Source organism: Entelurus aequoreus, linkage group LG04 (assembly GCF_033978785.1).
Source record: "Entelurus aequoreus isolate RoL-2023_Sb linkage group LG04, RoL_Eaeq_v1.1, whole genome shotgun sequence".
Classification (NCBI taxonomy): domain Eukaryota; kingdom Metazoa; phylum Chordata; class Actinopteri; order Syngnathiformes; family Syngnathidae; genus Entelurus; species Entelurus aequoreus.
Window position 1 is genome coordinate 81863180 of NC_084734.1, and position 26396 is coordinate 81889575.

The 26396-nt window shown below is 39.0% G+C and overlaps 1 protein-coding gene across 1 annotated transcript; it reads left to right on the plus strand.

Annotated features, from left to right (window-relative positions):
* Positions 1-578: 578 nt before the first annotated feature.
* uprt (uracil phosphoribosyltransferase (FUR1) homolog (S. cerevisiae)) lies at positions 579-25972 on the plus strand. The gene is made up of 7 exons (XM_062045845.1): positions 579-1083; positions 10446-10488; positions 10559-10628; positions 10721-10783; positions 17471-17632; positions 18097-18195; positions 25100-25972. The coding sequence occupies exons 1-7, from the start codon at positions 872-874 to the stop codon at positions 25204-25206; spliced, it is 756 nt and encodes a 251-aa protein (XP_061901829.1). The 5' UTR covers positions 579-871; the 3' UTR covers positions 25207-25972.
* Positions 25973-26396: the final 424 nt, after the last annotated feature.

Consider the following 26396-nt stretch of genomic DNA (forward strand, 5'->3'; position numbering starts at 1 on the left):
CTTTAACGTAAACTTCACACACCCTACGTCACAGCCCTACGGCAACTCTGGAAGGACAAAACTCCTCCTCCTTACCTCACACTCTCTGTTAACTTGGGACACCCTGAACTGTTTGTTACAGTACATTTTGAACAAATGTGGTATGAGCTCGTCCTTTAAAGGAGAAGTGCCAGTTTTCGACTCTGGACGTGAAAGCCGCATTTTAGCGGCGCCAACATAGGCGCTGTCACGCCAAATTTATTTCCTCTACAAAAACCTTCCCTCCCCCATTTACTTCCGGGGCTGCGTCCAATAAAATCACAAAGTTGCCGGGGGTCCTTAACCACTGTCCTGTTTCGCGCCTGTACAAAAAAAAAACTATAACCGATTTCTTCAGATTCCAGCAGCTGTCAAAGACGGAGTATCCTTCCAGCGACGGGCAGTCAAAGCCGAAGTGCTATCGATCGCTGTCAATGACGTAAGAGGAAACATGACCACGGAAGGAAATGGGGGAGGGAAGGTTTCTGTAGAGGGAAGAAATTTGGCGTGACAGCGCCATGTCGGGAGGACAGAGTAGGCGGGGTTTGTGCGCACGCCGGTTATGTAGCGACGACGTCATTTCCGGTCACCACTGTCACTAATGTCAAAGGAAGCAAGCTAACCGAGTGTTTATGCTACACACCGTGGTTTTTCAGCGAATTGGCTCTATTTTGACATTTTCAACGACTTTATAGGTTTGCGTGTGTGGCATAAACGTTACAGTCGGATTAACTGGGGGTTTTTCCTTTGAAAAGACAGGACTCAGATTAAGGTAGAACACGTTGTCTAACGGCTGCATAAAAGTGGGTCGCCACTTCCGGAAGAAAACTACACTCACTTCACTTGACTCAGGATGCCATGCCACAATCAGCAAGTGAACAATGTCAACACCGGCCAGGAGCACCCCATGAAGCAAGTCCGCTTTGCGAGCAGCAATGTGGCTACAGAGCTAAGTGATGCTGACAGCAGCAGACCGCCACTAAACCAAGAGCCGCTGGGGCCGCAACTTAAACTGCTTCCTCTCAACGACCAGATCCGAGAACTACAGACAATAATTAGAGACAAGTGAGTCACTGCTTTGTTGTCGCCTCTTACACTGCCGTCCAACACATGTTTAGCCATAGTTAAAAAATAAAATGAAATGATTGAATACAGCGTATTCAATAATTAGTGTACAGTGAGATATTGTTTCACCTCCTGATACCCCAGCACCTCCAAAACCCTCAAATCTAGACTCCAAACATCCCAGAACAAGCTAGTCAGATTACTTCTAGACCAGGGGTCGGCAACCCGCGGCTCCGGAGCCGCATGCGGCTCTTTGACCAGCTGCATACTTGCCGACCCCCCGATTTTCCCAGGAGATTTATGGATCTCAGTGCCTCTCCTAGAAAACTCCCAGGGCAAATATAATCCTATTTACACTCTAATTACTATATTAAGGGCGTGCCCTAATTGCGCTGCAATAATTGTCCTCTATAGCATTTACAAACAGCATGCCTGCCCGGCCACATGTTGTATGTAGCTTTTACTTGCACACGCAGGAGACAGCAAAGCATACTTAGTCATCAGCCACACAGTTTACACTGACGGTAGACGTATAAAACAACTTTAATACTGTTATGTTACAAATATGCGCCACACTGTGAACCCACACCAAAAAAGAATGAAAAACACATTTCTGGAGAACATCCGCACCGTAACACAACATAAACACAACACAACAAATACCCAGAATCCCATGCAGCCCTGACTCTTCCGGTCTAGATTATACACCCCCGCTACCACCAAACCCCCCCACACATCAATTCACCAACTCGAGTATTTCATATACATTTCATATATATATATGTATAAAATACTTGACTTTCAGTGAATTCTAGTTATATATATATATATATATATATATATATATATATATATATATATATATATATATATATATATATATATATAATTTATTTTATTATACATATAAATAAAAGAAATACTTGAATTTCAGTGTTCCAGAGGCTATCCAGTAGATGGCAGTATTGTCCTGTTTAAGAGTGTCACCACATTGCTGTTTACGGCAGATTAACTGCTTTACGGTAGACGAAAACGTGACTGCTGTTGTTGTGTGTTGTTACCCGCGCTGGGAGGACGTTAATGAAACTGCCTAACAATAAACCCACATAAGAAACCAAGAACTCGCCCTCGGTCATTCTACAGTTGTAACGTGATTGGGAAAGCGGACGTGAAAACAGACTGTCGCCGCTGTCCCCACTCAGGTCCGCATTGAGCTGGAGGGGCCGTGGCCTCCAGCTCCGGCTGAATTCCGGGAGTTTATCGGGAGAACATTTCTTCCGGGAGGTTATCGGGAGAGGCGCTGAATTCCGGGAGTCTCCCGGTTGGCAAGTATGTTCTAGACCTCCACCTCAGATCACACCTCACTCCTACCCACTTCTCCAAAGTGGGCTGGCTCAGGGTGGAGGACAGACTAAAACAACTTGCACTGAGCCTAGTCTATAAAATCCGCTACACCTCCCTGATACCGAAGTACATGTCAAACTACTTCCATAACGTAAATGACCGCCATAACCACAACACCAGGGTGAGCTCCACAAACCACGTTAAACCCAGTTTCCGATCTAACAAAGGTCTAAACTCATTCTCCTTCTATGCCACATCAATATGGAATGCACTCCCAATAGGTGTAAAAGAAAGTGCATCTCTATCCTCCTTCAAAACCGCACTAAAACAACACCTCCAGTCAACTTCAACCTTTGACTAACACCCTCCCCCTTCCACATCCCACCTCCCCGGATTGTAAATAACCAAATGTAAATAATCAAATGTATTTCTAATGTACATATTTGTTCTTATGCTATCTGAACTCGCTATGTTCTCTGCTCGCTGTACATATCCTACCAAGTCAGACCTACACTGTTTCAATGTCCATTTCTCTGATGATGCAATTGTTGATGACTGAAGTGCTGATATCAACCAAACCCTCCTCATCCCACCCCCCGGATTGTAAATAATGTAAATAATTCAATGTATATACTCTGATGATTAACTTGTGTGATGACTGTATTATGATGATAGTATATATTTGTACCATGAATTAATTACGAGGTAAACAAGTTGAAAAACTTATTCGGGTGTTACCATTTAGTGGTCAATTGTACGGAATATGTACTGTACTGTGCAATCTACTAATAACATTTTCAATCAATCAATCAATCAATGTTTGGTGTGCCGTGGGAAATTATGTAAAATTTCACCTAATTGGGTAAATAATATTTGTTTGCAAACCAATAGGGCTGGGCAATATGTCGAGTTTGTAAGATATATCAATATATTTTCAAACAAATATGAATCAAGAAAATATCATAATATAATTTATTTCACGTTAAAATGACCAAACGCCGCTTATTTGTTGTGTTCCTTATTCTCATAGACATCTTATAAGTAGACGCGAGAAATTCGGCCGCCATCTTGAAGTGGTGACGAGGAGCCGGCGAGCAGCCTAAACTGACAGTTGACAGGTAGAAAACAAAGATGTGTTCAGCGCTTTCCTGCTCAAATGAGCGGACTGTTGAAAATAGCAATCGGGGGATTACTTTTCACAAGTGAGATTTAACATTAACGTGCTATTGGTTGTATTTTGTGAAAATAATATTACCACAGAGTTGAGAAAGAGCTAAGATCTTCAATAGTACTGAAATCGTAGCCGCTAGCAAACAAGAGTATGACCATAATAGAATAGCTTGTCAATGAAATTAATTACATTTAAAGATAAGATTTTAGCTGATATAAAGACTTTCAGGTGTTTATATATGTTTATGTTTAAGTATTTGGCAGACGCTTTTATCCAAAGTGACATGCATAAAAAATACATATAAAACAATCACTGTAAACATGATCATTTAAGGGAAGAATGTAATACAAAATATCAATACAAAGTGTCAAGACAGAATAAACTCTCTGCTGCTGCAGCAACAGAGATACAGTCTATAGGTCCCTAAAACATATAGATATCTAATGTATTCATACATTGTTTATGTAGGATATACGCATGTATATATAACCTAGTCATATTGTTTCTTCATTTTAAGAATAGCTGACTCTTTTTTTCCCCCTTCTCTGGGATTACATTCCTAGTTTTGATCTTGGAAGTCTGATCACTTATCGCATATAACAATATTCTATTACTGTTAAGCAAACTATGAATAATTTAAAACACGCCAAAACATGTGTCCTTTATCATAGTTACACTTATGACAAAAAAACGCGTGGTATTCAGTGAGGTAAGATGAATTAAATGCGCTGACAGTTCATTGCTTCTGCCAAATGCATTGCACTGAGCGGAGCCGATCACCACTCCAAGATGGCAGCCCCGCGTTTCGTCAGCGCCAGTAGGCAGTAGCGGTCGATGCTGCGTCTACTTATAAGATGTCTATGCTTGTACTCCCCCGCATGGGCTACTAAACCCCTCCCCTTCCTCCTTCCAAGATGTGCTTGTACCTTGGTTGTTTACTATAACGAGTCACGATTGGATAGGGACAGGCCAATCAGAGGCAAGATAGGGCGGGTCATCGAACCAGGAAGGGAAATCACAAAGTGCATGCCTGCAAATGTATTTTTTAAAATCTGAGTTTGATACATTGTTGTATTATTTGCACTGCTATGTTATTTATTTTAAGTAGAAATAATATTTTTCTATATTATTTATGTTATGTAATTCTGTGCTACTTAAACAGTTTATTTTCTGTGCTGTTAATACCCATCTTGACTAACTGGGTTTTAATGGTGAAGTGAATTATATTTATATAGCGCTTTTCTCTAGTGACTTAAGGCGCTTTACATTGTGAAACCCAATATCTAAGTTACAGTTTTAAACCAGAGTGGGTGGCACTGGGAGCAGGTGGGTAAAGTGTCTTGCCCAAAGACACAACGGCGGTGACTAGGTTGGCAGAAGTGAGGATCGAACCTGGAACCCTCAAGTTGCAGGCACGGCCACTCTACCAACCGAGCTATGCCGTCCCGATATAAAATAATAATAAAAATGCCACTGACTGTTTACAGAACAGTTGTCATTCACTTCAATTTTACTGAATATCGCTCAAAAATGAATATCTTATTATGTATACTTTCACTAAAAATTATATCAAGATATATATCGAATATCGAGTTTAAGTAAAAATATATCGAGATATACTTTATCGTCCATATGGCCCAGCCCTACAAAACCAGTAATTATTGTCTGTGCTGTCAAGAGCTCGGCAGAGTAACTGTGTAATACTCTTCCATATCAGTAGGTGGCAGCAGGTAGCTAATTGCTTTGTAGATGTCGGGAACATGGTTTGTCGTGATCACAATATGCAGACGACAGTGGGAGGCAGCGTGCAGGTAAAAAGGTATCTAATGCTTAAACCAAAAATAAACAAAAGGCATTGAAGCTTAGGGAGGGCTAAGCAAAACCAAAGTAAAACTGAGCTGGCTGAAAAGTAAACAAAAACAGAATGCTGGACGACAGCAAAGACTTACAGCGTGTGGAGCAGACAGTGTCCACAAAGTACATTCGTACATGACAATCAACACCAAAATAGAAGCGCAAGATAAGAACTAAAACACTAAACACAGGAAAACACCAAAAAACTCAAAATAAGTCACTGCGTGATGTGACAGGTCGTGACAGTACACCTACTTTGAGACAAGAGCTATAGATATGCATGGTTGGTTATGGTTTGAATTCATATCCAACAACTGCGAGAATGACTTTTTACTGTCAATATCGGCTGCTGAGTTTCATTGTTTGTTTCCCGCTGGTGGTGTGCCTCGGGATTTTTTCAATGAAAAAAATGTGCCTTGGCTGAGAAAAGGTTGAAAAACATTGGAATACACTATAATGGAAAATCTACTCCTGAGACACAAACACATACAACTAGGAATGTGTCTTCCTATTTAATCATTACTTAATAATTAGTCACATATATAATGTATACCTCTTTCCACTAAGGCCGCAAGTTGAGCTGGAGCCTATCCCAGCAGACTTAGGGCAAGAGGTGGTATTGGTCACCATTCTTTAACAGAACACTAGCAATTAAATTCAGAATTTATGAATGCCGATACGGTTCAGGGAGGATATAATTATTTTAGAATGATACGATCTGAAACGATTCAGTAAGTTGAAATAGATTATGTAAAAAATAAATCAACCATCGTGACTGTGAAATACTGACTGGATCCTACAAGTGAAGTTTCCTATATTCCTGTTATTTGTTGTAAGGGAATTATGTATAAGTGGATTATGGATACAAATGAGCAAGTAAATAATAATTGGCCAATACATTCACATCTTATTTGAATAAAGTGCAACCAACAGTTAGGTTCAATTAACAAGGGGAACACTTTTCTGCTCACATTTTCAACAATCAAGACATTTTTAATAAAACTACAGTAACCAACATTTTTACAGTAGATTTGCATGGTGGAACAGGGGTTAGTAGGTGTGCCTCACAATACAAAGGTCCTGGGTTCGATCCTGGACTCGGGATCTTTCTGTGTGGAGTTTGCATGTTCTCCCCGTGACTGTGTGGATTCCCTTTGGGTACTCCGGCTTCCTCCCACCTCCAAAGACATGCACCTGGGGATAGGTTGATTGGCAAAACTAAATTGGTCCAAGTGTGTGAATGTGAGTGGGAATGTTGTCTGTCTATCTGTGTTGGCCCTGCGATGAGGTGGCGACTTGTCCAGGGTGTACCCCGCCTACCGCCCAAATGCAGCTGATATAGGCTCCGAGAGGGACAAGCGGTAGAAAATGGATGGATAAAGTTTCCACGTACCTGGCATCGCCGATGAAGGACAGCGTCCCAGGTGTGCGGAAGCATGTATGCCCCCTCATCCCTGTTGATGGCGTTGGTCCCTCGCTTCCTAATTTCCATAGCCTCCTTGATCCATCTCTTGTATTTCTTTCTGATGAAATGACCTCTTTGGCTGTGTTCTGGAAGTCGGTGCGCCGCTGTCACTTCCATTGTGTCGGTCGCGTCTTTTGTGGCTTACAGTTGTGTTGCGGCTTTATGGTATTGTATTGTGTTCTTTGTTGTGGCTTTTGCAATAGTGCTTTATTTGAAAGTTTTTGTGTTATAATTAGAGACTTATAGTCCGAAAAATACGGTAGGTCCCCTTTAATTGGACAAAAACTGAGACCGTGTATGAAAACCGAGGAAAACATTTGGTGAAAATATTTGGCATTTGTTTAATGTCCTTTGCAAGGATGAATCATAACTTGTGCGAGCTAAAAAAATTACTTCATAAATCATATTTTCCACTGTTTTGATGAGGACAAAAACTCAACTTTGAATCAACGCAAAACAGTCAAAAGTGCCTGTGCAGCAATATTAACATCACAAAGAAAAACAACAACTTTCACTTGAATTTTTCTTGGTTTTGGCATTTTGTAAATGTATCGCCACCCTTTTTCCAGTGATGTTATGTATGAATGATACTGCAACAAGTGTTTTTTTATTTGTGGTTATACACCAGTGTTTCCCATAAACTGCCAAGATACCTGTGACTATGGGCGTGGTCACCATGACATCATATAGTAATTTGCATAATTTACTACAATGATATGATTTTCTCTAAAAAGGCTCAAAAAATGTATACTTACTAATTAATAATAACAGTTTTGCTTTAAACGTCCATCCATCCATCCATTTTACAATATAATTACAACACTTTATGTACATATTTATATACAGATTTGAACAATAAGTTATTCACTGAAATATATTTATTAATTGTGGTTCTTACAAAAAATATATCTTATAAAAATATAAAAGCTAAAATGTCTCTTAAAGCTCTGCCCCTTTAATTAGTGCATACTAAATAATTTAACTTTAGCCTACTACTACAACCATATTATTTACCAGCAACATAAAGTGAAACAGAGGCAGAGGTGTCCTGCCACAGTCAGTAACAAATGAACAAATTAAATTAAAAAACTTTTTTTTTTTGTAGCGGCCTGAATTCTTTCGTGGCGGGCCGCCATAAATAAATGAAGGTGTGGGAAACACTGTACACATGCATTTCTGTCTGCATCAACCATTTTCATTATTGTATGTGAGGTAGTAGATGTCCTCACTTCCACCACAGAGGACATTGAAAACCTTTTTAAAATATCTTACAAATATATATTATACCAAACCCGCCTCAAACTACTGGTTGAATATGCTTGAAAAAACACGTTTCTTTTTCAAACACAATAACTATCCATCCATCTTCTTCCGCTTATCCGAGGTCGGGTAACTGGATACATTTAAATATTTACTTGTTTTGTGCCTATAAAACATTTTAATCAGTATGGCAGCCATTTTGGGAAGACAGCTTTTCATTGGACATATCACGAGAAATCCCACAGTATCCTCTTCACAACAGATGTCCGTGTTTCCCATAAACTGCCAAGATACCTGTGGGGGTGGGGGCGTGGCTATGGGCGTGGTCACCATGACATCATCGAGTAATTTGCATAATTTACTACAATGATTTGATTTTCTCTAAAAAGGATCAAAAAATGTATACTTACTAATTAATAACAACAGTTTTGTTTTAAACGTCCATCCATCCATCCATTTTACAATATAATTACAACACTTTATGTACATATTTATATACAGATTTGAACAATAAGTTATTCACTGAAATATATTTATTGTAGTTCTTACAAAAAATACATCTTATAAAATATAAAAGCGAAAATGTCTCAAAGCTCTGCCCCTTTAATTAGTGCATACTAAATAATTTAACTTTAGCCTACTACTACAACCATATTATTTACCAGCAACATAAAGTGAAACAGAGGCAGAGGTGTCCTGCCACAGTCAGTAACAAATAAACAGAAAACAGTAGTGGTGGTAGATAGACACAAAGCTTCATCAAACGTCTGATCCACTGAACAAAGAGCTCCAAAAATCTTGATCCTACACTTCTCTTTTGTAAAGTAAATCTGAACAGCCGATATGGGCATCTACATCAACTATATGATTTGCCTGAGAAGCTGGACAGGACAAAAAATAAATAAATAAAATAAAAATAAAATAAAATAAAAAAACTTTTTTTTTTGTGGCAGCCACAAATAAATGAATGTGTGGGAAACACTACACATGCATTTCTGGCTGCATCAACCATTTTCATTATTGTATGTGAGGTAGTAGATGTCCTCACTTCCACCACAGAGGACATTGAAAACCTTTTTAAAATATCTTACAAATATATATTATACCAAACCCGCCTCAAACTACTGGTTGAATATGCTTGAAAAAACATGTTTCTTTTTCAAACACAATAACTGTCCATCTATCCATCCATCTTCTTCCGCTTATCCTTATAAGAAAGGGCATCTCTATCCTCCTTCAAAACCGCAATAAAAGTTCACCTCCAGGCAGCTACAACCCTAAACTAACACCCTCCCCGGATTGCTAATAATCAAATGTAAACAATCAAATGCAGATACTTTTTCTTATGCCTTCTGATCTCTCTCTCTCTCTCTCTCTCTCTCTCTCTCTCTCTCTCTCTCTCTCTCTCTCTCTCTCTCTCTCTCTCTCTCTCTCTCTCTCTATGTCCACTACTTGCTGTCCATATCCTACCCCCCCCCCCACCCCCCTCCACACCCCTGATTGTAAATAATGTAAATAATTCAATGTGATTATCTTGTGTGATGACTGTATTATGATGATAGCATATATGATAGTATATATCTGTATCATGAATCAATTTAAGTGGACCCCGACTTAAACAAGTTGAAAATCTTATTCGGGTGTTACCATTTAGTGGTCAATTGTACGGAATATGTACTTCACTGTGCAACCTACTAATAAAAGTATCAATCAATCAATATCCGAGGTCGGGTAACTGTATACATTTAAATATTTACTTGTTTTGTGCCTATAAAACATTTTAATCAGTATGGCTGCCATTTTGGGAAGACAGCTTTTCATTGGACAAATCACATATCACGAGAAATCCCACAGTATCCTCTTCACTACAGATGTTATTCTTGTGCTGTTTGCATTTGAAATCAGGCTGTGAAGGCATTGGTCCTTGGAAGATATCTCATCACTCCCCTTTTATCTTCAAGATCAAGATAGCAACCTCATATATTTTTGTTGTCCACTTGAATGTGTTCTGACATAAGAGTCAATTATTATTACATATGATGCCAGCTTCAAACGAGTGATTTATTGAGTGACATCGTCGACATATGTGTGTTTTATATATCATCCAATCTGTCACTTGGAAAGTGTGTGCACATAATTTCTCCAATACATATATATTGTAACCTCCGAAATAATACTAAAGCAGTTAAATTCTTGCAAGTTTGCAATATTATGAGAGAATCAAATAATCTCAAATTGGTAACCTGATGGATGTGTGTGTGTTCATAGGACTACCAGCAGAGGAGATTTTGTGTTTTGTGCTGACCGACTGGTAGGTTTTGACCGCAACATCAAACACATGCTATGTTTTTAGATGCCAATAAACGTTGCCGTCCCCACAGATCAGACTGGTCGTGGAAGAAGGCTTGAATCAACTGCCCTACTCAGAGTGCACTGTGACCACACCAACAGGTCAGAATCACTTTAAAACAGACAGTGAATATCTGCTCCTGTAAAGCGGCCCATATTCATTTATGACTGCTCTTGTTCCATATTGTCTTAAGGGTACAAGTACGAAGGAGTTAAGTTTGAGAGAGGCAACTGCGGCGTCAGCATAATGAGGAGTGGTAAGTTAAACACCATGACACACCTATAAATACCAGCATAGTAGGTTTTGTGTGTTTTTCCTAATCATGGCACCTATTATGTGAACTATTTAAATAAGAAAATAAACTAATTTGTTAGGGGAAAATATATGTATCACACATATATTTAAGATATAACATTGAATACAGTGTGCATTGCAACATTACAAAGGAGAATTAGGGCCTTACTGAATTAGTGTATTAACCAGAATATAAAACTGTATTTTTACCCCTAGAAAATAGTCTCTGGTTAGTCTAGTTCTAGAGCTGTTTATCCTGGCCCTCACACACCAGTGAGTCTCAATTTCAAGACAATGGTTATTAATGAGGCAGAGTCATCAGGCAGTCAATATATTGAAAATACCATAGAACAATAATAGTGTTTCTCCATTAAAAAAAATTAAAATAAATACAGCCCTCGAAAAAGGAAGTACCGTATTTTCCGCACTATAAGGCGCACCTTCAATGAATGGCATATTTAAAAACTTTGTTCATATATAAGGCGCACCGGATTATAAGGCGCACCCATGCATCCATTAGATGGAGCTTTGCTAAAGGGAATGTCAACAAAACAGTCAGATAGGTCAGTCAAACTTTATTAATAGATTACAAACCAGCGTTTTGACAACTCTGTTCACTCCCAAAATTAAAGATTAAAGATACCAATGATTGTCACACACACACACTACATGTGGTGAAATTTGTCCTCTGCATTTGAATGAATAAACAGCTGTTTTATTATTTTCCCCGAGGTAAAGTCAGTGACGTGGTGTTTTGTTTATCTTTTAACAACAGCAAGGTATAACATGTAGTGCAACATTTATATCACATAGTGGAGGGGAACTTTTCCCTGATTCAATAAACACGTAAAAAACAGTGATACTGTTACCGTAAATCAAACGTTCACAATATAGTAACACTCCAAATAGTGCAGAGCAGTAACAATATCAATAACTCAACGTTGCTTAAACGTTAATGTCACACAACACAACACACAAAATAAACATGTAAAGCTGACTTTATGAAGTTATTCCTCATCCACGAATCCCTCAAATTCTTCTTTACTTGCCGCAGGTCATCTTGTTGCTTCCTCCACTTCCGCACCATTGATTCGTTAATGTTAAATTCTCTCGCTGCTGCTCTATTCCCGTGTTCTACTGCGTGACTGATCGCCTTGAGTTTAAACTCTGCGTCGTAAGCGTGTCTCTTAATAGGAGCCATTTTTGGGTTAGAAGCGCTTCTTCTTCTACGGGGGAAAATGAAGTCGGCGCGTGCTTACCATAGAAGAAGAACTTCTTCTTCTACGGGGGAAAATTAAGTTGGCGGCTGCTTACCATAGTTGCGAGACCTAAACTTTATAAAAATGAAGTTTAGGTTTGTTGTGGCTCAAGATTGGTCCATATATAAGGCGCACCGGATTATAAGGCGCACTGTCAGCTTTTGAGAAAATTGGAGGTTTTTAGGTGCGCCTTATAGTGTGGAAAATACGGTAATCTTATTTTCAAGTTTGTTTTATTTTCCGGTCAATTAGGTAATACCAATTTGCTTGTATGTCACCTATAACACAAATCTCAGATATAATCATTTTTTTCTTTCAATATTTTACTGCCTGGCATCCTGTGACCTACATTGGATTGGTTTTAAGTAGAGCTGTGAACCTTTAACGCGTTAACGCATGTGATTAATAAAAATACATTATTGCGTTATCAAACATGAATGAAGATTAATCACTTCCGGGTTAAGGCTTTACTTGGAAAACGCGCGCATTTGTTACGCGGCCTGCGATTGCGAGGACGGGTAGCCACTTTTGTTTCAAAACAGAACTTTGGATAAAATGAAGGCAGCTTGTTGGTATTGCAGCAAAAAACGTTTTTATCAACGGCGCACACCAAGTTTAAAATACCATCTTAAAGTGAAACACATACTCTTCAAGATGGCGCCGACAGTATTGCCAATCCTCTTGGCGGCTTTTTTTTGTAAACGGCTACTAGCGACAAATCTAGTGTCTTTTTATATTGCTAAACGAGCATCCACCGCATGCAGGACATCAAACATCTGTGAAGACAAAAACCTGCAAGATGATGTCATTCATATCACCGCAGCTGATCTGTGGTACAATACCTTACAGAGGCACAATTACAGCAAGGATGAACCAACTGTACTACACAAACAAAAGCATCAATTCGCAAATACAGATTAAATGTGAATTTATTTTCCTTCCTGGAGAACGCAGGGCATATGTAAGTAATCACAAGGAGCTGGGGTCGCATTGTACCAAAAAAAGAGATCGGTATTGTCATCTGAAAAAGGTAAACAAGCTTTTTTGTTTCAACAACTGTTTAAACTACAAACCCCGTTTCCATATGAGTTGGGAAATTGTGTTAGATGTAAATATAAACGGAATACAATGATTTGCAAACCCTTTTCAAGCCATATTCAGTTGAATGCACTACAAAGACAACATATTTGATGTTCAAACTCCAACTTCATTTTTTTTTTGCAAATGATAATTAACTTAGAATTTCATGACTGCAACATGTGCCAAAGTAGTTGGGAAAGGGCATGTTCACCACTGTGTTACATGGCCTTTCCTTTTAACAACACTCAGTAAACGTTTGGGAACTGAGGAGACACATTTTTGAAGCTTCTCAGGTGGAATTCTTTCCCATTCTTGCTTGATGTACAGCTTAAGTTGTTCAACAGTCCGGGGGTCTCCGTTGTGGTATTTTTGGCTTCATAATGCGCCACACATTTTCAATGGGAGACAGGTCTGGACTACAGGCAGGCCAGTCTAGTACCCGCACTCTTTTACTATGAAGCCACCTTGATGTAACACTTGGCTTGGCATTGTCTTGCTGAAATAAGCAGGGGCGTCCATGGTAACATTGCTTGGATGGCAACATATGTTGCTCCAAAACCTGTATGTACCTTTCAGCATTAACGGTGCCTTCACAGATGTGTAAGTTACCCATGTCTTGGGCACTAATACACCCCCATACCATCACAGATGCCGGCTTTTCAACTTTGCGCCTATAACAATCCGGATGGTTCTTTTCCTCTTTGTTCCGGAAGACACGACGTCCACAGTTTCCAAAAACAATTTGAAATGTGGACTCGTCAGACCACAGAACACTTTTCCACTTTGTATCAGTCCATCTTAGATGAGCTCAGGCCCAGCGAAGCCGACGGCGTTTCTGGGTGTTGTTGATAAACGGTATTCGCCTTGAATAGGATAATTTTAACTTGCACTTACAGATGTAGCGACCAACTGTAGTTGCTGACAGTGGGTTTCTGAAGTGTTCCTTAGCCCATGTGGTGATATCCTTTACACACTGATGTCGCCTGTTGATGCAGTACAGCCTGAGGGATGGAAGGTCACGGGCTTAGCTGCTTACGTGCAGTGATTTCTCCAGATTCTCTGAACCCTTTGATGATATTACGGAGCGTAGATGGTGAAATCCCTAAATTCCTTGCAATAGCTGGTTGAGAAAGGTTTTTCTTAAACTGTTCAACAATTTGCTCACGCATTTGTTGACAAAGTGGTGACCCTCGCCCCATCCTTGTTTGTGAATGACTGAGCATTTCATGGAATCTACTTTTTTACCCAATCATGGCACCCACCTGTTCCCAATTTGCCTGTTCACCTGTGGGATGTTCCAAATAAGTGTTTGATGAGCATTCCTCAACTTTATCAGTATTTATTGCCACCTTTCCCAACTTCTTTGTCACGTGTTGCTGGCATCAAATTCTAAAGTTGATGATTATTTGCAAAAAAAAAAAAAACGTTTATCAGTTTGAACATCAAATGCTGCAATACCAACAAGCTGCCTTCATTTTATCCAAAGTTCTGTTTTGAAACAAAAGTGGCTACCCGTCCTCGCAATCACAGGCCGCGTAAAAAATGCGCGCGTTTTGCAAGTAAAGCCTTAACCCGGAAGTGATTCATCTTCATTCATGTTTGATAACGCAATAATGTATTTTTATTAATCACATGCACTAACGCGTTAAAGGCCTACTGAAAGCCACTACTACCGACCACGCAGTCTGATAGTTTATATATCAATGATGAAATCTTAACATTGCAACACATGCCAATACGGCCGGGTTAACTTATAAAGTGCAATTTTAAATTTCCTGGGAAACTTCCGGCTGAAGACGTCTAGGTATGATGACGTTTGCGCGTGACGTCAAGGGTTGAAGGAGACATTTTGGAATAGCACGGTCGTCAGCTTAAATCGTCTGTTTTCATCGCGAAATTCCACAGTATTCTGGACATCTTTGTTGGTGAATCTTTTGCAATTTGTTCAATTAACAATGAAGACTGCAAAGAAGAAAGCTGTAGGTGGGATCGGTGTATTAGCGGCTGGCTGCAGCAACACAACCAGGAGGACTTTGAGTTGGATAGCAGACGCGCTACCGTGAGTCCAGCTTTGGCTTCCAAACATTTGATCGCTTGCCCGTACGTGCGTGGCGCTATGTGCATGTCACGTACGTAACTTTGGGGAAATATATGTTTCTTGCCGACTCTGATGGCGGCCGGGGTGTCGTTGAAAGCTACAACGCCCGCCGCCGCGCCGCTGTCCTCACCTTGACTTCCTCCGTCTCCGGGCCGCCGACCGCATCGATGATCGGGTGAAGTCCTTCGTCGCGCCTTCGACCGCTGGAACGCAGGTGAGCACGGGTCGTGATGAGCAGATGAGAGCTGGCGTAGGTGGAGAGCTAATGTTTTTAGCATAGCTCTGTCGAGGTCCCGTAGCTAAGTTAGCTTCAATGGCGTCGTTAGCAACAGCATTGCTAGGCTTCGCCAGGCAGTACAGCATTAACCGTGTGGTTACAGGTCCAGAGTTTAATAGTAATAGTAGTATTGTTGATCTTCTGTCTATCCTTCCAGTCAGGGGCTTATTTCGTCTGTTTCTATATGCAGTTAAGCACGATGCTATCACGTTAGCTCCTTAGCTAAAGTGCTTCGCCGATGTATTGTCGTGGAGATAAAAGTCACTGTGAATGTCCATTTCGCGTTCTCAACTCTCATTTTCAAGAGGATATAGTATCCGAGGTGGTTTAAAATACAAATCCGTGATCCACAATAGAAAAAGGAGAGAGTGTGGAATCCAATGAGCCAGCTTGTACCTAAGTTACGGTCAGAGCGAAAAAAGATATGTCCTGCACTGCACTCTAGTCCTTCACTCTCACGTTCCTCATCCACGAATCTTTCATCCTGGCTCAAATTAATGGGGTAATCGTCGCTTTCTCGGTCCGAATTGCTCTCGCTGCTGGTGTAAACAATGGGGAAATGTGAGGAGCTTTTCAATCTGTGACGTCACGCTACTTCCGGCACAGGCAAGGCTTTTTTATCAGCGACCAAAACTTTATCGTCGATGTTCTCTACTAAATCCTTTCAGCAAAAATATGGCAATATCGCGAAATGATCAAGTACGACACATAGAATGGATCTGCTATCCCCGTTTAAATAAGAAAATGGCATTTCAGTAGGCCTTCAAGGTTGACAGCTCTACATAAAACTAGGGATGTCCGATAATGGCTTTTTGCCGATATCCGATATGCCGATATTGTCCAACTCTTTAATTACCGATATCAACCGATACCGATATCAACCGATATATACAGTCGTGGAATTAACACATTATTATGCCTAATTTGGACAACCAGGTATGGTGAAGATAAGGTACTTTTTAAAAAAATGAATCAAATAAAATAAGATCAATAAATTAAAAACATTTTCTTGAATAAAAAAGAAAGTAAAACAATATAAAAACAGTTACATAGAAACTAGTAATTAATGAAAATTTGTAAAATTAATTGTTAAAGGTTAGTACTATTAGTGGAGCAGCAGCACGCACAATCATGCTATCCCTTGCAGACTGTATTGATATATATTGATATGTAATGTAGGAACCAGAATATTAATAACAGAAAGAAACAACCCTTTTGTGTGAATGAGTGTAAATGGGGTGGGTTGGTGCACTAATTGTAAGTGTATCTTGTGTTTTTTATGTGGATTTAATAAAAAAAAACAAAAAAAACCCCCCAAAAAAAACCGATACTGATAATAAAAAAACCGATACCGATAATTTCCGATATTACGTTTTAACGCATTTATCGGCCGATAATATCGGCAGACCGATATTATCGGACATCTCTACTTAAAACCAATCCAATGTAGGTCACAGGACGCCAGGCAGTAAAATATTGAAAGAAAAAAATGATTATATCTGAGATTTTTGTTATGGGTGAAGTGTGAAGTGAAGTGAATTACATTTATATAGCGCTTTTTCTCAAGTGACTCAAAGCGCTTTACATTGCGAAACCCAATATCTAAGTTACATTTAAACCAGTGTGGGTGGCACTGGGAGCAGGTGGGTGAAGTGTCTTGCCCAAGGACACGACGGCAGCGACTAGGATGGCGGAAGCGGGGATCGAACCTGCAACCCTCAAGTTGCTGGCACGGCCGCTCTACCAACCGAGCTATACCGCCACCCTATGGGTGACATACAAGCAAATTACCTAATTGACCGGAAAATAAAACAAACTTGAAAATAAGATTACCGGTAGTCACATCCTGACACATTACAGTCCTATTATTACATACAGTATGTAAGCACTGCAGGTGTTGAGGACAGCATTTCCATCAATGTGTGTCTGCCACAGGTGAGGCCATGGAGCAAGGTCTGCGGGATTGCTGCCGCTCCATTCGCATCGGCAAAATCCTCATCCAAAGCGACGAGGAGACCCAGAAAGCCAAAGTCTACTACGCCAAGTTCCCCCCGGATATTTACAGAAGAAAAGTGCTGCTTATGTACCCCATCCTCAGTGAGTGTGGCAGCACTTCAATCTTCCATCAGCAGCGTCTACACGTCAGGCAATATGCAATTTAGTGCATATGCACAAACAATTCCATGCATATATTCATTGTCCGTCGGGTTGACCTTCAGCACCGAGCCTACATTGCCACATCATTCAGTCACACTCACTGTTGTGATAATTATAGTTCTCGCGTCGGAAATTACATCCTGCCTAGGAGATGGCCACCAAGCTGCAGAGCAGCATAATGAGGGACGGAAAAATAGTATCTTTGCATTTCCCTACTCTCGGTGAAGACAGATAATATATGCTGGTGACCAAGTCAGGTTGGAGGTTCCTTTAAATGTTACAGCCTGTTAAGTGTACAGATCACAAGTGAAGACCTTTTTGAAACGGTATCAGTTATGCTCCGGTAAACAAATGACTTTGGATTGTTTTGCATGATTTATTGAGCCCATTCATGCCTTCTGCAGGTACAGGGAACACTGTGATTGAAGCAGTGAAGGTGCTGATTGAGCATGGAGTCCAGCCCAGACATATTATCCTCCTCAGCCTCTTCTCCACACCTCACGGTACATCAGCACAGCTGCATGAGCTCCTTTTTCCCTTTGCTTTTTGTTTACACACTACAAATCAAACCGCCTCCAATCTCCCCGTGAGGTGGCGGCGCTTTTCTTCTGCTGGTAACTACATTGCTGTGTGGTGGCTGCAACCGATGATTAATTCTAAACAACACTTACTTTATGAGTCAACAAAGTCTCTCAATTGTGTTGCTAAGGGTTGTGTCTGTTATAAGGCATCCATGACGTTAAAAAAAGTGTTTCCCATACATACATTTATTTGTGGTGGCCTGCTGCCAATACATTTAGACTACCACAAATAAACATATGTTAGAAAGCGGTATGCATCGTAACTCTGCTACTTAACATACTGTATTTTTCGGACTATAAGTCGCTCCGGAGTATAAGTCGCACTGGCCGAAAATGCATAATAAAGAAGGGAAAAAACATAAGTCACACTGGAGTATAAGTCGCATTTTTTGGGGAAATTTATTTGATAAAACCCAACACCAAGAATAGACATTTGAAAGGCAATTTAAAATAAATAAAGAATAGTGAACAACAGGCTGAATAAGTGTACGTTATATGAGGCATAAATAACCAACTGAGAACGTGCCTGCTATGTTAAAGGCCTACTGAAATGAAATGTTCTTATTTAAACGGGGATAGCAGGTCCATTCTATGTGTCATACTTGATCATTTCGCGACATTGCCATATTTTTGTTGAAAGGATTTAGTAGAGAACATCGACGATAAAGTTCGCAATTTTTGGTCGCTGATAAAAAAAAAGCCTTGCCTGTACCGGAAGTAGCGTGACGTCACAGGTTGAAGAGCGCCTCACATCTGCACATTGTTTACAATCATGGCCACCAGCAGCGAAAGCGAGTCGGACCGAGAAAGTGACGATTACCCCATTAATTTGAGCGAGGATGAAAGATTTGTGGATGGGGAAAGTGAGAGTGAAGGACTAGAGGGCAGTGGAAGCGATTCAGATAGGGAAGATGCTGTGAGAGGCGGGTGGGACCTGATATTCAGCTGGGAATGATTAATACAGTAAATAAACACAAAATATGTATAACTATTAGCCACAACACAACCAGGCTTATATTTAATATGCCACAAATTAATCCTGCATAACAAACATGTCCCCCCTCCCGTCCATATAACCCGCCAATATAACTCAAACACCTGCACAACACACTCAATCCCACAGCCCAAAGTACCGTTCACCTCTGTAAAGTTCATACAGCACATATATTTCCCCAAAGTTACGTACGTGACATGCACATAGAGGCACGCACGTACAGGCAAGCGATCAAATGTTTGGAAGCCAAAGCTGTACTCACGGTAGCGCGTCTGCTATCCAACTCAAAGTCCTCCTGGTTGTGTTGCTGCAGCCAGCCGCTAATACACCGCTTCCCACCTACAGCTTTCTTCATTGTCCATTAAACAAATTGCAAAAGATTCACCAACACAGATGTCCAGAATACTGTGGAATTTTGCGATTAAAACAGACGACTTAATAGCTGGCCACAATGGTGTCCCAATATGTCCGCTACAATCCGTGACGTCACGCGCAAACGTCATCATACCGAGACGTTTTCAGCAGAATATTTCGCGGGAAATTTAAAATGTCACTTTATAAGTTAACCCGGCCGTATTGGCATGTGTTGCAATGTTAAGATTTCATCATTGATATATAAACTATCAGACTGCGTGGTCGGTAGTAGTGGCTTTCAGTAGGCCTTTAACGTAACATATTATGGTAAGAGTCATTCAAATAACTATAACATATAGAACATGCTATACGTTTACCAAACAATCCGTCACTCTTAATCGCTAAATCCCATGAAATCTTATACGTCTAGTCTCTTACGTGAATGAGCTAAATAATATTATTTGATATTTTACGGTAACGTGTTAATAATTTCACAAGTAAGTCGCTCCTGAGTATAAGTCGCACCCCCGGCCAAACTATGAAAAAAAACTCCGACTTATAGTCCGAAATATACGGTATACCGCCCCAACCTCCACAACCTGTCGTCACGTCCGCTTTTCCTCCATACAAACAGCGTGTCGGCCCAGTCACATAATATATGCGGCTCTCACACACATATAAGTGAATGCAAGCATACTTGGTCAACAACCATACAGGTCACACTGAGGGTAGCCGTATAAACAACTTTAACACTGTTACAAATATGCGCCACACTGTGAACCCACACCAAACAAGAATGACAAACACATTTCTGGAGAACATCCGCACCGTAACACAACAGAACAAATACCCAGAACCCCTTGCAGCACTAACTCCTCCGGGACGCTACAATATAGAACCCTGCTACCACCGAACCCCGCCCCCCAATCTCCCGAATTCTGAGGTTCAAGATTGGCAAGTATGGTTCTGTATGTCCAATCAATTGATTACGTCCATCTTGGGCTGAATATTCTATGTCAACTTGCATGATCTATATATTAGGGTTGAGGATAAACATTGATTTGTCACAAAAAATGTTCACCAGGATTGTTGATTTACGTGCACGACTAGGCTGCAACCAGCAGAGTTTGCAGTGCAAGAAGCATGCTTGACCACGCGGCACTTTTGTTAACATGGACATTAGAGTGCACCACATTCAGAGGTGGACTCAGTACCTTGTCACTGCTCCATGGGCTGTTCAGTTCTCCATTCAGTCCATGCTAAAAAAAAAAAAAAAAGGTTTTTAACGTGTACTTTGGCCCATTTATCAAGCAAGTCAAACGTGGCTAATGAATATGTTTTCCAGCATTTTTAATATGAGCAGAAGTCAATTGAAAGTCTGCTTTAGAGAAGGTGCTGGCTCCCTCTACAGTTGATGAAAAGTATGGCGCTATTGGAGGATGACAAGCCGTCTTTCATCTCTCTTTTTAAATCAGGTCTGCATTGAGTAGTGATGATGTTTGATAAGAAATTATCGAGTTCGAGCCCATTATCGAATCCTCTTATCGGACCGATTCCTTATCGAGTCCAGATCGGTTGTTCAGTGTTTCCCATAAACTGCCAAGATACCTGTGGCGGTGGGGGCGTGGCTATGGGCGTGGTCACCATGACATCGAGTAATTTGCATAATTTACTACAATATGATTTTCTCTAAAAAGGCTAAAAAAATGTATACTTACTCATTAATAATAACAGTTTTGTTTTAAACGTCCATCCATTTTACAATATAATTACAACACACATTTAAACAATAAATTCACTGAAATATATTAATTGTGGTTCTTACAAAAAATATATCTTATAAAATATAAAAGCTAAAATGTCTCTTAAAGCTCTGCCCCTTTAATTAGTGCATACTAAATCATTTAACTTTAGCCTACTACTACAACCATATTATTTACCAGCAACATAAAGTGAAACAGAGGCAGAGGTGTCCTGCCACAGTCAGTAACAAATAAACAGAAAACAGTAGTGGTCAAATACAAATAAGGCAACAAGAGAAGTATCCTACACTTCTCTTTTGTAAAGTAAATCTGAACAGCCTATATGGGCATCTACATCAACTATATGATATGCCTGAGAAGCTGGACAGGACAAAAAAAAAAAAAAAAATCTATTTGTGGCGGACGTAATTCTTTCGGGGCGGGCCGCCACAAATAAATGAATGTGTGGGAAACAGTTGTTGTATATGGAAAAAAACAATATTTGGTTTAACAAAAGCTCACTTTTATTTTATAATAAAAAAATATTGACTGTTACCCCACTAAAAAAATAAAATAAAATAAATAAATATTGACTGTTACCCATGGTATGGTATTTTTTTTGTTTTTTTTTAATTAAAAAAATACCATCGTGTGCTTACGGACTGTATCCCTGCAGACTGTATTGATATATAATGTAGGAACTAGAATATTAATAACAGAAAGAAACAACCCTTTTATGTGAAGGAGGGAGGGAGAGAGGTTTTTTGGGTTGGTGCACTAATTGTAAGTGTATTTTGTGTTTTTTATGGTGATTTAATAAAAAAAAAAAATATATATATATATAAATATATATATATATATTTTTTAATTTCTTGTGCGGCCCGGTACCAATCGATCCACAGACCGGTGTTTGGGGACCACTGGTGTAGGCTACAAGATAACGTTAACGTTATCAGACACATACAAAAAGGCTAACGTTAACGTTACCGTTAGCCACTGACTATGCTTAGGTAACGTTAGTCTAGCTAACATTACTGCAATCCTGGATTGACATACGAGGTAACGTTATTTTAGCCTAAAGGCTACGAGTGAGCAGATTAGGAAATTAACATTAGTTACTCACCAGCACTATCACTGGAATTGGCGCTGCAGGTTGAAGAGGGGCGTGCTTCTTCGCTGCTTCTCCACGACACCTTTCTCTAACCTTCAGGTTATGTGCAGCCTGAACATGTTTCAACACGCTTGTTGTACTTCCCCCCTTACATGAGAGCCAAGCCTGGCAATAATTGCAGATAGCCGATTCCTCGTCGTATTTTTTTGTCAAATGAAGCCATGCCTTGAGGCGTTTTTTTCGGTCCATTGTTGTTGCTGCTTTCTGTGTCTGCCGCCTGATGACTGAGCTACGTCATTTCCTGGGACGTGCCACAGGGCATTTCCTGTGGGACGGGATTCGAATAAAGAACCAACTCTTTTTCTTTACTATAGTGGCCTCGATAACGGGAACCGGTTCTCAAAAAGGGATTGGAGTCCATGGAATCGGTTCTTTTCTTATCGAACAACCGGGAGAACCGGTTTGGAACATCATCCCTAGCATTGAGTGACAAACATGTGAAGCGCTTTTTCTCTAGTGACTCAAAGCGCTTTTACATAGTGAAACCCAATATCTAAGTGACATTTAAAGCAATGTTTACTAAGAATGAAAGTAGCACGTGATTTATTTGAGTGAATATTATAAACGAAAGTAAGAAGTGGATTATTTTAGTGACTATCTGTTTAGAAAGTAAGTAACAATTATGTTTTGGTAAATAACTGTCTTACTAAGAACGGAAATAAAAAGTGGATTATTTTAGTGAATAGCCGTTTACTAAGAATGAAGGGAGCGAGTTGATCATTTTAGTGAATAGCCGTTTACTAAGAATGAAGGTAGCGAATGGACTATTTTAGTGAATAGCCGTTTACTAAGAATGAAAGGTAGCAAGTTAATTATTTGAATGAATAGCCGTTTACTAAGAATGAAGGGAGCGAATGGACTATTTTAGTGAATAGCTGTTTACTAAGAATGAAGGTAGCGAATGGATTATTTTAGTGAATAGCCGTTTACTAAGATTGAAAGGTAGCAAATTAATTATTTGAATGAATAGCCGTTTACTAAAAATGAAGGTAGCGAATGGATTATTTTAGTGAATAGCCGTTTACTAAGAATGAAGGGAGCGAGTGGATTATTTTAGTGAATAGCTATTTACTAAAAATGAAGGGAGTGAGTGGATTATTTTAGTTAATATATGTTTATTAAAATTACAAATATGTTAATTATTTTACAAAATAGCTGTTTACTTAAACAATTGGATTATTTCAGTAAATAGCTACTTACTAAGAATGCAAGTAAAGAGTGGATTATTTTAGTGAATAGCTGTTTACTAAAAATGAAGGTAGCGAGTGGATTATTTTAGTGAATAGCTGTTTACTAAGAATGAAGGGAGCGAGTGGATTATTTTAGTGAATAGCTATTTACTAAAAATGAAGGGAGTGAGTGGATTATTTTAGTTAATAGCTGTTTATTAAAAATGAAGGGAGTGAGTGGATTATTTTAGTTAATAGCTGTTTATTAAAATTACAAATGTTAATTATTTTAGAAAATAGCTGTTTACTTAAACAATTGGATTATTTCAGTAAATAGCTACTTACTAAGAATGCAAGTAAAGAGTGGATTATTTTAGTGAATAGCTGTTTACTAAAAATGAAGGTAGCAAATGGATCATTTTAGTGAATAGCCGTTTACTAAGAATGAAGGGAGCGAGTGCATTATTTTAGTGAATAGCCGTTTACTAAGAATGAAAGGTAGCAAATTAATTATTTTAGTGAATAGCCGTTTACTAAGAATGAAGGGAGCGAGTGGATTATTTTAGTGAATAGCTGTTTACTAAAAATGAAGGTAGCGAGTGGATTATTTTAGTGAATAGCCGTTTACTAAGAATGAAGGGAGCGAGTGGATTATTTTAGTGAATAGCTATTTACTAAAAATGAAGGGAGTGAGTGGATTATTTTAGTTAATAGCTGTTTATTAAAAATGAAGGGAGTGAGTGGATTATTTTAGTTAATAGCTGTTTATTAAAATTACAAATGTTAATTATTTTAGAAAATAGCTGTTTACTTAAACAATTGGATTATTTCAGTAAATAGCTACTTACTAAGAATGCAAGTAAAGAGTGGATTATTTTAGTGAATAGCTGTTTACTAAAAATGAAGGTAGCAAATGGATCATTTTAGTGAATAGCCGTTTACTAAGAATGAAGGGAGCGAGTGCATTATTTTAGTGAATAGCCGTTTACTAAGAATGAAAGGTAGCGAATTAATTATTTTAGTGAATAGCCGTTTACTAAGAATGAAGGGAGCGAGTGGATTATTTTAGTGAATAGCTGTTTACTAAAAATGAAGGGAGTGAGTGGATTATTTTAGTTAATAGCTGTTTATTAAGAATGAAGGTAGCGAATGGATTATTTTAGTGAATAGCTGTTTACTAAAAATGAGGGGAGTGAGTGGATTATTTTAGTTAATAGCTGTTTATTAAAATTACAAATATGTTAATTGATTTAGAAAATAGCTGTTTACTTAAAGTAACAATTGGATTATTTCAGTAAATAGCTACTTACTAAGAATGCACGTAAAGAGTGGATTATTTTAGTGAATATTGGTTTACTAAGAATGAAGGTTTAAAAGTGTTGTTTCTCTCTTTTAGGTGCCAAATCTATAATCAATGAGTTCCCAGATATCACCATACTGACCACAGAAGTTCACCCAGTGGCTCCAACACATTTTGGACAAAGGTATTTCGGCACTGACTAACCCAGGACAACCCCAGGAAATGCATCTTGTAATTGTTGTTTTGTAATTTGTTTGCTTTATTTAAAAAAAAAAAAATAATAAAAAGTTCTTTGTTGTGCCAAATAAGAAACATGTCTCAAAATGTAAACCATGTTTATTCTGTAGATTTTTCTTCTTCTGCTGTGTATGGAAACAAACAATGTTGAGCCATATAAGATCATTTTATTTGGCATGTTCGAAGTGAGAATTTGTATTTGTGGTCACCAAATGGAAAGTATTGACGGACAAAGGGAGACACCACAATCACATACAGTACGCCAAAGATTGTTTTCACCTGGACCACACTTGCGTTTATTGTCTCATGTTAGACATTCAGGTTTCTGGTGCATACAGGATGTATCGCTTTCATATTACCTTCACCTGGAGCAAAGTATACACGCACGCACACAGCAGTTGAGTCTATACAGCTGTACATTTGTACAATAAAGGACATGAAAGAGTCTGTGTTGTTCCTACATGCACTGTCTATCACCATGAATGATTTGCTCTAACAAAGTAGAAAAACATGAAAAGTATCAAACCTGGTTCCATGCCCCCATTATATTTGATTCAATCATTAACACCTTGGCATTAAAAATGTAAGAAAATATTCAAACATGGATAGAAAAAAGTCATTTTTAGAAACCACTGGCCTCCAAGCACAGTTCCATATATAACAACCTGTGTGTGCTCATGAGAAACATGTATCAATCCATCTCATGGATGCACACACAAATATCACTACAATGCTGATACGGATCTTTTTTTTTTAAATAGGCAAATTACCAACACTGGATCTACATTTCCTCAAACTGTGCAGGGCTCTTTTTTTTATTTGACTGCTATTTGGAGCAGGCTTTTATTGGAAGGACACCTTTGTAAAAACAGCCAAACACACCTGTGTCTACTAATGACAATGGAATGTAAAACTTCTTCATACCACAACTTTCTATTGATGTCAATTTATTCTTGCAAGCTGCTCTGTCTCCAATTATTGACACATCTGAACAGCAAAGGTGTGTTTTGCACTTGTCGCTCCACCATAAGACAAATCTGATATGTATCTTATTTTCTCTTTGATTTAAATACAGCCAGTGATTTGTTTGTTTGTCTTGTCTAAGACTAAATAACACTAAAGCCCCATTTTTTTTAAAAATTCTTTGGGAAGCTAC